The sequence below is a fragment of the Adelges cooleyi genome, unplaced genomic scaffold, assembly GCF_023614345.1.
Source record: "Adelges cooleyi isolate 19-005CV unplaced genomic scaffold, UGA_ACOO_1.1 ACOO_flye_CR_arks_rails_tigmint_CR_PRNA_9, whole genome shotgun sequence".
Taxonomy (NCBI): Eukaryota; Metazoa; Arthropoda; class Insecta; order Hemiptera; family Adelgidae; genus Adelges; species Adelges cooleyi.
In genome coordinates, this window is record NW_026096579.1 from 10,064,855 (window position 1) to 10,078,110 (window position 13,256).

Consider the following 13,256-nt stretch of genomic DNA (forward strand, 5'->3'; position numbering starts at 1 on the left):
CGTAGACCATGTGTTCGCCATCGCCGCCACCGTGTCTACCGCCGACTCATCGTCGGTAGAAACATTGTCAGAGCGTCCGACGACTCCCGTTTTTGCGTGGCTGCGGTTTGATGGAAGGGAAATGGGGAGGGACGAGAGTTGGCCGCCGAACGGGGTTGCGAGGTACCCAAACCACCGCGGGAGACTATGGGCTTAAGGGATGCGCGCGCTAGCGGCGGCGGCGGCGGCTGAGTTTTAGCGCGCGCCCGGCAACCGAAAGGGGCGCTCGGGTTCGAAGAATAAGCAACGCGCACACACACACACACACACTTACACGCAGACACGCGCACTCACCGACAGAGAAACGGTCTGTTGCGCTATTCTGCTTAACCCAGACGACCACGGCCGCCGCTGACGTTGAGTAGCCGTTCGATTCCCCGTCGCTGGTGCTCGTCCCGTCCGGCAACCTGTAGTCATACTTGCGGCGTCTGTTTGTTGGCGGTGATCGCGTTGACCTCCGAAATCACCGGCAAACACAAAGGGCTGTTACAATCACCGTATACACATCACTACACGGATCATGTGAGAACGCCGGCACCTGGCGCCCTTAACCGTGACTCCCGACCAAATATTCGTTTACACGCGTTAAGAAAATAAAGAGCTGTCAAGCCACAGTTTTGAAAACCATTTGTAACGGTGAATAAAATTAAAAAAATTGTAGTTTAAACATCTAACAATGCCGGCCATCGTATCCAACGAACTGCAAGACCTGCAATTGCGATCGGCTCACGTGACCGATGAGGTAATAGAGACAATTTAGCCAATTAAATTATGGGATTTTTGAAGTTTTGATTTATTTTGTTTTGTTTACTCTCCGCAGTCTTTGGAAAGCACCCGCCGGATGATAGAACTGTGCGAGGGGGTGAGTATTCTTACAAAGTAAATACAATGCATAATAATTATAAATGTCAAAATATATTGCTTTTTCTTAAGTACACGACGCTCTTGTTGAAGCAAAGGACTACTTAATATAAAAATAAATAACAACTGAAGAATATACCTAATGGGGTTGCATGCGGTCTGTTTTTAAAGAGTCTTGTACAGGCAATATTTAAGAAAAAAAGAGGTTTTAATAAATTTCGACCATGTCAATTAATTTACCGGTTAATTTGCATAAGCTCGAGGTATTATTTGTAATTTAAATAATTTTTTCTTTGAGCAGAAGCTATTTCGGTTTATTTTAGATCAAAAAGTCAGACAAAATAGAATGGTCCAATTTCCGTTCTGTAAAGAGACTCGAGTTCTTTGGCTATTTTACTATTTTATAATATAGAAAGCTGATTTTCATTTAAAAATTTCAGTTCTTTGTAACTAAATAAATTAGATTTGCAATTTTTTCAATATTAAAACTAAAAATTTTTTCGTAAAAAAAGCAAATAATCTAAAATCTGTTTTCTAAATAACTTAGTTTAGCTGTCAAAGAACTCGTACAACTTTACTGAATTAAAATCGGAACATCCTAAGTAGTAAAAATTGTGGCTGGCTTTTTGGTCTTAAACGTCAAAAAACAGACCGCATGCAATCCCGTTAAAATAGGTTATTGACCGGTCAATGTACTTGTTAGTTTCATAAAATTCCAAAATCTATAGAAAAAAAAACCCATCCAAATCAACATTAAAATCAATAAATGTATAAAAGTTGTATGAAAATGTATGGAATACAATCTATTTACGGCAATCGCTGACTCGTTAATAAAAATGAATAAATATAGGTATAGTACATCGTCTCATGCAAGAGGGAGTTAAGTTTCTCGAGACATATTTCAAAAGAAAAACACAAAACTTAAGATACGTTTTTACACGAAACACAAAAACGAGATCGATTTTTCTGGCCTGACTGCTTTTGGAAAGAAGTCCTTTCTTGCATTAAATGCAAATAAAGATGCTTAAAAATGGTTTTGTATATCTCTTTTTGCATGAGACGATTGACCGTTATTATATGATGTATATTAATATTTAACACTTAAAGGTTGTAAATATTTTAAGAAAAGGCATTATTAAAGTGACCCAAAAGTCCCAAGGAAGGGATTATTTCGGTTTTCCATATTATTTCCGTTTTTAGAATTTTCATCCTATTGTTCCACTTCACACAAAATGATGGCGCTATTCTAAGATAACTATCATATAATATGTAATTCGGTTATACACATTTTTAAAAGAAATTTCGTTACATCATAACTCATAGTAGCTAACAATAGACAACAATACTGCGTATTATACAACACCATTGCGAAAAAAACCCATTTGTAGAAGTGCAAAATATGGTACTCATGTTCCGTGCAATGGTTCTGAATATTCTAAAGTATAATCAATCTATCCAACTAAAATTATTAATCTTGTATTTTGATAGTTACAGATGCTAGGGTGTCCTCAAAGGGTGATAGAATATTGGAAGTGGCCCCATAGCTTTTAAAATCTCGATTACAATACTAAACAAATGTCAAATGTTAAAATAACAAAACTTCCATATTTTAGTACTTCCTTTTTTTACTCAAGCTTCTATTAGAGTATCATTGATAACTCCAAAACTCTTAATGCCCCAACAAATTACGTCACTTACCCAAAGAACATAAAATTGTTCTTCGGTAATTTAAAGTAAAAATGTAGCTTCAAAACAAAATTTAAGCAATTTTCAAGGATGTCCAAATCTTCCCATTGCATTTTTACCACAACCGTAAACAAAGTCCAATGTAACACAAATACAATAATTTTGTTGTCACATTTAACTCTCCCTTAAAAATTGATCTAGGGACGCCAGTGAATCAGTGTTAACAGTTTACATTTTAACTTTAAAACGATTTCGATAGAAGACATTTTGTATAAGAAAAAAAATTATAGGTAGGTATTATATCTAGTATAATGTCAGTAATAACGAGACATTTTTAAAGTGAGCTCTGTACATTAGTTTTCTTATGTGTTTAAAATATTTCTCACTTATTGTATTAAATGGCATAGTGACATAAATTCTTATTATCGAGTCACACGTAATTCCCATTGGCTGTCACTCAAACAATTCTTGTTATGAGAAATGCGGCTACTTTTTCAAGAACGTTTAGTTTTGCGTCACTTGCGTTTGAGGTTATGACATTTATTGAGAATAAAAACTTTTCCATCTCGTAACACTGTCAATCAACTTAAAGAGTCTTCGGTTCAACTTCTCTTTTCTCATTATTGAGGAAATGTAATTTTGTTGGTAAGAAAATTATTTTTTTCCCGGAAAAGCAAAAAACCATTTTAATAAAAGTAAAAAGTCATAATAAACGAACTATTTGCGTTTTTTTATGTAACGATTTCCATATGAAAATAATTTTAAAAAGTGTTTTTGTCAAATGGATTGTTTTCTTTATGTAGCCTAGGTGTACATTTGATTATTATTATTTATCGAGTGCCAAGAATTAGTCCAAGAGAACATATCGCCGCCCCGGTAGAACGATGACACAGCTGCAAAATTTGATAAAATGGACTAAATGCTTCAATGTGTTTAGATATAGCAAACGCATAAGGTAGAAAAACGATGTAACTATAGTTGTGTTCTGGCCAAGCCCCAATTTCACATAATTGATTGGGCATTCATGAATTATTGATATGAAAACAATTTAGTTTTTTGGTTCTCCTGTACAATTTCAATTATTGCAGTTGTGTCATTGTTCTGCCGGGGCGGCGATATTTTATTATTTTGACATGATTACAAATATATAGTTGTACACAAATATTAAAAAAAATAATTTTTTTTTTAATTTCTCCGTAATTAGATTGAGTTGAAAGCTAAGTCAGTTTGTGAAATGCATGAGAAAAAAGAATAAGAAAATTTGACTAATGTCACAAGTGTCACAATGAATAATATAATGAGCAGCCTAATATAATTTTGTAATTTTTAGGCATTTTCACAATTATGGGTGTCTAGAAAGAAACAGTAGCTTTCCGATTGAAAGGTATATACGTAATGAATGATATTTTTAGGAAAATGTATTGACGTTTATTTAAAACTCAATAGCATTTTTGTTTTATACATGAACTGGTAAACACAAAATCACCTTTATTTGAGAAATTATCGAAATACATTGATTTAACCGTTGTAGTCAAAATACAATATTTATAAATGTTAAATTCATTCTAAAATAAATTCATAAATGTCCATTAAATTGATTCCATTGAAAGTTGAAACCCATAAATACATTTTGTTTATTTTGTTTATCACTACTAGTTACTAACTACTATCATTACCGTACAGGCGATAAGCCAAATTTGTATTTACAATAATTTTAAAGCTATTAATACAAATTACATTATCTTACATTTCAAAGAACTTTATATATGTTGACTGAATTTTATAAACGAATTTCTATATAAAAGTTTTATATACGTGTTTAACTAGCTGTCAATTAAATTCTATTATTTTACCTACAAAAAAATATAAGCACAACATTAAGGCCTAGTACAGTCCCTGTTAAGTATTTACAGGGGGTACTATTAGGTGTTTCTTAAAACTATCAGTAATTTTCAAAGTTTTCGTTAAATATAAAGAAAAGACTTTTCTTTTAATTAGTAAGTTAAACTTACTTCCTCAGTTGTTTAATTAAAATTTAATAAACAGTAACCGTCGCTTAAAGAAACTTATAATAATTAATAGTTACCTACAGTTTTTTGTAACCCGTAAAGACTGTATTGTTTTACAACACTAAAAATCCTAAATATTTCTTTTAAAAATACTAATACATTCGTTTAGAATTATTTTAGATTTTATATTAGTTTTTAATTTTTTTTTAGTAGTATTAATCATAGTTCATTACAATAAGTTAAATGGTAACTTTTTAAAAAAAAGCCTAATGAAGACTACAAAAGTGTGTAAAAATAACAAAATTATTACAACGATATATTACATCAAAATTAAAATTAAATATTTTATAAAAAATAACACATCTATTACATACAAATTTTACAAATGTCGATTAAAAAAAAAATAGAGTAAAATTTTAGGCGATTTTACCAAAAAAGTTTAATGGACAAATAGTCCATATTAAAGTACTATAAAATACACAAATCGCGATCACGTTTCACGAAGACTATTTGTGCATGAATGAGAAAATGTCAAAGAAATACTGTTTGTCTATTAGTTTTGAACGTTAGATCGAGTTAATGTTTCGTAGAAAACGAATGAAAAAGCAGAGTAAATGTCTTTAGAAAATCGTTTGTTGTATGTAAGATTTAGATTGCACAAAGGCTTTTTTCTCTCACGTTCTGTAAATTCCCCTAACGATTTCCCGTCCAAATTACTCGAGAGAAAAGCTCGTAAACATTATTACATAACATCAGTCGCATTCGCAACTCCACTCAAAGGATATAACAACCCAGTCTAGTTTATAAGAAAAAAAGCAAGTTTTTTCTTGTAACTCTTTATAGTAGGTGACGCTCGGCGATATTTTTTAATGTCGTTTTCACTTCAATGCTAACCTTATGTAAGCACGTTTACAAAAACCAATATGATATTAACGCGTTATGATTTTCTTTTACAGACAAAAGAAGCGGCCATTAAAGCTCTAGTCGAATTGGACGACCAAGGCGGTAAGGACAAGAATAATTTCATATAACATATGCGCGATGGTTTGAAAGTTTGAACATAATATTATATTCAAAGTTGTACCACACCGTTCATTTATCATTAAAATTAACCGCAAGCCATCTAGACAGGATGCGCGTAAACGAAAAAAATTAAAAACTTTGCCGACGACGATCCAGCTGTGTGGAAATAACAAGAATACTAAAAAAAAACCTCTGTTCGTGATGTTTTTTTACACAATTAATGATATTGCGTTTGTTATATTTTCAGAAAAAATGGACAGGATTGAAGAGGGAATGGACCAGATAAACGCCGACATGAAGGAAGCCGAAAAAAACCTGACCGGCATGGAAAAGTGTTGTGGCATTTGCGTGCTCCCTTGCAACAAGTAGGTACTTTTGTCGTTTAATATGTTTGGCACGTGTATAATAATAAACCGAAGAAACGACCCTTAGCCTATGTCGAGTGGGTAGACTGTGATGAATATGCATTTTCTTCTTGTGACATAAATAAATACTTCGTCCGTCAGAGAAGCTTTACGTTTTTCAAAAAATACTGTAACAATGTACTGTACCAATAAGTAAATTAAGACAATAAGTCCAAGTGACGTTCGTTTACGTGTAAAAAGACATAAAAAAAATCAACATTAAAAATATTAACCAATAAAATGTGTATAATTACATTTCAAGGAGAATCGTGTAGGCAAAATAGGTACATAGATGTGTCCGACTTAAATATTGCATATCTCCATTATTTTAATACCATAAGTATGTTTCCGCAATAGATAAAAATATTATATAATCACGGATTAAAAGCGATACTATAGGGAAATAATAATTGTTCCCTTTTCAGCCAACAATGGAAAAATCGTTTCCGTTGCAGAACAAAATATAAAAACGTATTCAAATCAGAGACGTTAAATCATAGTCTTACGGCTTACCAATAAAGCATTTGAGCCGTCGAGAGCAAACATAGTGTAAGTCACCAAAGTTTACATTTGAGAAACGAAAAGTTTAAAAGAAAATTATGTGTACGTTTTTACGAGAACGTAAAAGTTCTTTTGCCATTAAGCCGAAAACAAGCAAAGCCGGACTCACACCACTTTAAACTGAAGGTAGAATAGATTATGTAAAAACGTGACACACCACTTTTGCTCTCGATGACTCACATAATGCATATTACATTACCTTTAATGCGGGACTGAAAAGATATTGGTTTTAAAATGATATATACTCCATTCCCTCTGTGCCTTTTTTTTCGTTATCCTTACAATACTCACCAATAAATATTAATTTTTGGCAAAAAATGGCGACAGTAATTCTAAATTCATTACTTATCGAAGCCCTTTAAATGTATGTACACACTAATCATTTTTAATAAAATACATATACATTATCAATATTGTGTAGTCAAATAAAGTACAATAACTTTAAGGACAGCTCAAGAAAATAGCATAAAATTGAATAATGGAAAAGAAGTTTTATATAATAGTGCCTCATCCATAATTTAACGCTCAAATAAAAAAAATCGATAATACCATTCTGCACTTCCATGAGTCATGAACATTTAATAACGTTTACATCAGACATTTAAAACATTAGAATTTATTACTACGACTTTATCGTGTAATATTAAATGAAATATATTTAAAATGTCCTGCGAACTATATTTTATTTTGAAAGGCTTATGTTTACTAATCCCTTATCAGTAATAAGTTATTAAAAACAATAAAAGGTACAATATATTCAAATATATATGGTCGAACAAAGTTAGACATTGTGGTTAGTAATATAATACATTGAAACGACAATTTGTTTCAGAATATACCGGATGATATATTTCCTTTTTTGAACAAAAATATGTTATATTTCAACCGGTGTAATCCAATATTTCACACTCCGTTTCCCCTTGCCGATAATAATATGAATCGCTGACGTAGGTAAACCCCTTTGGTTAACAAATTTCAATTCTTAAGTATTTTTTTTTCTTTCTCTCCAAAATCCATTCCACCGTCTGGTAAGATGGGTAAATTTAACTAGACAAACTATAATACATAGTCCCATTGTGCTTGTAGATCGACGTCTTTCAAAGAGGACGAGGATACGTGGAAAGGAAACGAAGATGGTAAAGTGATAAACAAACAGCCTCAGCGCGTGATCGAAGGACCTACCGCTTCGCCACAAAGTGGTTATGTTGTCAGGTAAATGCCCTTTGCTTGTTTATGCATGTCCCATTTAAACATATAATATATTAGTACGTTTATGCGAATAAAACCTTAAATAGCGTTTCATTTTTTGCATCCTATATGTTCCTATACCTGTTCGGTTTGTATAATGATGGGGTTGAATGAAGTATTATAAGGAAAACAATGCATTCTATTATCAACTAAAAGATACAGTAAAAAAAAAAAAAAAGTATTTAAAGTATTGGGTTGTTTAATGTTAATGTTTAGATTTTGCATCATAATAAAGAATGACACATGGCGCTATTGAATACTAAATACACCCTATATGTGCTATTATAAACACAGCGTATGCAGTAATAATTAAATGTATCTTGCACTGTACCAACTGGAACTATAATTTTTGTAGGATTACCAACGACGCCCGTGAAGTAGAAATGGACGAGAACTTAGGGCAAGTCAATACAATGATCGGAAATCTGAGAAACATGGCACTGGACATGGGATCCGAGCTCGAAAATCAAAATCAACAAATCGAAACCATCAGTACCAAAGTAATAATTATTATTTTGATATTACTAAAATACATATAAAATGTAAACAACCAAAAGTCCGCAAACGAAAAAAATAACTAAACGTGAAAAAATTCACGTTTATTTAATAACAATATTAAACAAATATATAAAATAATAAAATACTGGTATGTATAAATCGACAAACATTCTTACCGCTTCTGTAAGCTATGGTACAACTAAAAGTCTTAAATTCAAAGTTTATGTTCTCGCATAACGCCTCCGGTTTCATTAAAAGGCTTGGTTTCAAGCGGACAGTAATAAATTGCTGTTACTCTCAACCCTTATCATCACTAATAAAACCGGAAACCCTATACTGCGATATTTGTTGTCCCAATAAAAATAATAACTATAACTGTATAGAAGAGATGCCTACTTATCGCACTACATTCAAAATAATACATATACTAACTCTATTTCTATCTTACAATAGTCAATACGTACCAGTATAAAGTCGAGTATGAATGTTTTTTAAAATTATTTATTCAAATTTGTATATGTACACGTCTTTAAATGCAGCTAATAACTATATTTTATTTCTAATAATCACAATTAAGTTCTTTTAATTTATAATACATGTATTACAGTTATTATAACGATTGTTTGAATGTGATTTGAAACTACGTTAATATAATAAAACTACTAATAATATAATAATATAACTACTAATATAATATGTGCACTAATATTATATAATTAGTGCGCATATACCACGTTTTTAATACTATATTTGTCTACATTTTCAGACAAAATCAAACGAAGTGCGAATTTCAATGGCCAATCAGAGGACTAGAAATCTCCTCAAATAAACTAGTGGTAGAACAGAATAAAACGCAGTAGGCTTGTTGTTGTTACTTGCTATCCCTAAAATAAGAGTAGCTTGAATATTATAATATCTATGTATTCAAATCGTTAATTGAAAAATTGTGTCTTCCCTGTTATTTTGTGCAACGTGCAATTCAGTTATATAGTAGGCAAATAACATGCTTAAAATTTTCAAAATGTTAGATTTACATAATATTTAGTTGTTTTCGCAGAACAGATGCATATGTGGCTTTTTTTCTGACGATTCAAATAATCACTTTTTACGATACATTTCTAAACACAGTACGTCAAGAGCGACATATTGGAAATTTCGTTAAAAGTTTAATCGTTAAATTGCAAATGGTATCTTTATCGTATTATTCTATTTCCATTAAAGTTTTTTTTTTAAGTAACCCGTCCGTACACCACGAGCGCGTTTGTGCAAAAACAATACCGCGTTGACTGTCTAAGTGATGTTTTCTACTATCAGTACTAAACTATACCTATACTATTTTTGCACCAAACCCTCGGCTAGTCAATTATACAAATTTCGAAACGTCTAAAAAATGTTCTCCGGGTATTTTATGTGATTTTTATATATATATATATATTATATTTTTTTTTTTTAGCTCAATATCAATTATTCGAAAATGTTTTTCGTGCCGACGTGCGCTTGTAACTTTTTAACTTTTGCAGCTCAAATCCTATGATTTAAAGTACCTATAGTCAATTTAGTAACGCTAAGACCGTGGCCGCGTTATAATATTTCCGGCAAAAAGTTTTGGTACCCTCCTCACATTGTTCGAGGAATAATGTTTATTAGACAATGCCCAAAACCTCTGATGATGAATTCAATCACTATCAATTTTAAAATAGTACACATCACACGTTGTTGTGATTTTTATAAATTTAACGTTTATACTTTGTATTACTTGCTAAGGAAATAATTCGTGTTGGCCGTGCTTAGTTTACACAGACTAAGCACGGTTAACACGAATTATTGATTCAAGACAATTAATTAGGCCCAAATCGCAAAACCGCATTAGTTATATTACCAACTACGTATAAGTACATAAGTCGGAATAAATCAATTAGTTACCACTTACACAGGGTTAATGCAAGTAAAGAAATCACACAGTACCTATACACTGTATTATGTACATCTATTATATTCTTATTACTATACAGTACAGTAGAGTACCCCTTATTTTTCGAAGTTGAACAGTTTTTTTCTTCCTCTCAATTTTCTCCAAGTGACAGAAAAAAAAACTGGTATAACAACTACGCTGTATGATGAGTGCAAGTCGTGCCAGTGAATGTATATATATATATACTTAGATATAATTTATATATTATATATCTTCACTGGTTAGATTTTTTTGTCATTTTGAGACAATTGGGAGGTAGAAAACATAAAAATTCGAAAAATATAAAAATAAGGGACACTACCGTCATATTATATTCTGTTATTTTTTTAATAATATCACGTTTTTCAATGAAATTAATATATTCAAATAGGGTGCTCTTTTATTTATTTCTTAAGAATCGTGGTTTGTTTTTATTCATTCGACTCTATAACTGAAGCTATTCTACATGCTATAGGTACTCATTAATATCTATTTATAATATTTAATGTCACCGGTTCTGAATGGTTATTCAGATATCGCTACAATTTGGTAATTGAATATCCAACACTTGTGTGTAATTCCGTTTGTTTTAGAATTTCTCTATTGTAATAACCCGCGGCCATAGCGTATATCAGGCGTACTTAATTGTAATAAAAAAATAAAATCATATCCAGAAAAATATAGACAATACCAAACGTATATAATATATAAGTATAGGTAATTTATTAATAATAAATGATACCTAATTTATAATAATTAATTTATAAATATAAATGTCTATTCATTATCTCTGTTAAGTTTATAGATTTAACTAATTGCTTAACATATACTTAACCCTTTGACGATCATTGATGGCGTTTATGTACGATTTTAAAAGTGTTTCCAGGGGAAGCGTTGAAGTACGTTTTATAAGTTTATACGTGTTTTTTTTTTATAGGTTGTTATCTATTAAATCGACGTTATAAAACCCAGGACGACTTATGTGCTTCTGTTGGCTATAATTTGAACTAAAATATGATGTTTAAAGTAAGACATATGTTACATAAGGAAGTCGTCCTTGCTTTGAAATTTAAAATCTTTTTTTTCCATTCCTAATGGCTAATCCGCTCTCTGAATAGCATCTGTGTATTCTTAATTCGCTCCTCAAAGGGTTAAAAGTATTTCGAAAGCATTAAAACTGTTTAGTTAAAATATGAAATAATTTTTGGAACTCTCTTAGCCTGTAAACTGTGATGTTTTGTATCATAATGTTGGTGAAAATGTCTATTCACTTGCATTCGGGTACTTTAAACGAAAATATTAATTATGTAAACCGAACTCGGTGAAGGCTCGCTGTAATATTTTAACATAATATGTATAAGCTTTACCTAATTTGTATGTATTTTTCATATTAAGCTATTAATTAAAAAATCATCCTTGAAGTGAATAAAGTCAATTAGAAAAATCAATGTTTTATGTGTATTGTTTTAAAGCTTTTAAAAAAAATGTAATACCTACAAGTAGTTGTAGAAACTCTATTAATTATTATCCTAATGAAAGCAGATTACTTTAGGTTCCTCATACACAGTTATACTATAATCATTATACTCCGGAAACGACATAGCTAACAGCTAGTACATCCCACCACAAACCTTCATTCCTTACAAAAGCGCTTACCTCTTTACTATACTCCACAAATGTAGAATGCTTGACAACCTAGATGGGACATCTGTAAGTGTTAAAACAAGTTATTTGTTTATTAAATATTAAAGAATCTTTTCTCAATTTGTCAAAAATCTGTTAAGGGGCCCCTCTACACTAGCATTTATTAAGGCGCATTGTATAGGCAATTTTTCGCTAAAACAACATTAAACTAAAATGTACTTTAAAAATACGTCTTATTAGTTATTACCATAGAAAAGAAGTATCTAATTAATCTTTTTTCTAACTATTATAGCGCATATAGGATCTATTTTTGTACAAGAACATAATATGTTTCTACTTCAAACGTACTGTTCCTAAGAATTCTTCGATTTAAGTTTTGAAAAAAATTTGAACTCAACATTTTCAAGGAGATGAGTGTGGCACAATTTAAAATTATGTTTAGTTAATTAAATTTAAAATTGTGCCACAGTCGTTGTCTTGAAAATGTTATGAAGAATTTTCAAATGTTTTTTCAAAACTTAAATCGGAGTATTCTTAAGACAGTACGTTTGAAGTAGAATGAGTCGTTCTGCTCTCGAACAAAATATATTATATTATACTTCTTCATTATGATAGGTGATATTTTGCTCTTAAACTAACCTAAAAATCCAGCAAAATGGGATTAAATGCTTAATCAAGCAATTGAAGGGGTCCGTGCAAAAACGAGACAACTCCATTTTTTTAAACTTTTCAAGAAACAAAAAAAACTATTTTAAAAATATTGAGTTTAAGGTAAAACTAATGTTAATATCAATTAATATATATTAGACCATGATGAAAAAGATGACGTAGTACGTGATTTGATCAAGGTTTTTGATTTGAGATGTGAGCTAAAATTAACCAAAATTTGTTGGAGCTATCTTGTTTTTTGACCCGAACTTTGTATTTATTATTTCAATTTTTTTTTTATCAAAAAATTATTAATATTATTTATTTTTACTTTAAGACAACTGATTTTATTTATTTAAATATAACTACAGTGTAGACAACATTCGGCGCAAAAACCAGATAACTCCGGAGCTATCTGGTTTTTCAATGGAAAAAAAAAACCAGACAGCTCCAGTTCCATTATATTTCCTATACCGGTGGTCGGATTTGTCTCGTTCTTACACAGATATACTCGTCAAATTTTTCTTAATTGGAAACGGCCAAAAACCCATTTTCGCCAAAATTGGAGTTGTCTCGTTTTTGCACGGACCCCTTCAATTATCGAAAAACGTTAGTTGGAACTTGGGAGTTGGACAAGGACACCTTATTATGATAAAAAAGCCTGGACAAACTGACAAGTTGTCA

General features: G+C 31.2%; 1 protein-coding gene across 1 annotated transcript; it reads left to right on the plus strand.

The window, feature by feature from the left end:
- The first annotated feature begins 361 nt into the window (after positions 1–361).
- Positions 362–11,728, plus strand: LOC126846345 (synaptosomal-associated protein 25-like). Its single transcript, XM_050585672.1, has 7 exons — positions 362–781; positions 860–901; positions 5,552–5,600; positions 5,866–5,983; positions 7,670–7,795; positions 8,187–8,331; positions 9,096–11,728. The coding sequence occupies exons 1-7, from the start codon at positions 716–718 to the stop codon at positions 9,156–9,158; spliced, it is 609 nt and encodes a 202-aa protein (XP_050441629.1). The 5' UTR covers positions 362–715; the 3' UTR covers positions 9,159–11,728.
- The last annotated feature ends 1,528 nt before the right edge of the window (positions 11,729–13,256 follow it).

Excerpts from the sequence above, each read along its gene's own strand:
- LOC126846345 (XM_050585672.1), top strand. The coding sequence starts at position 716 with ATGCCGGCCATCGTATCCAACGAACTGCAAGACCTGCAATTGCGATCG. Across the intron at positions 782-859 it reads CGGCTCACGTGACCGATGAG|TCTTTGGAAAGCACCCGCCG; the intron begins GTAATAGAGACA and ends TACTCTCCGCAG. Across the intron at positions 8,332-9,095 it reads TCGAAACCATCAGTACCAAA|ACAAAATCAAACGAAGTGCG; the intron begins GTAATAATTATT and ends CTACATTTTCAG.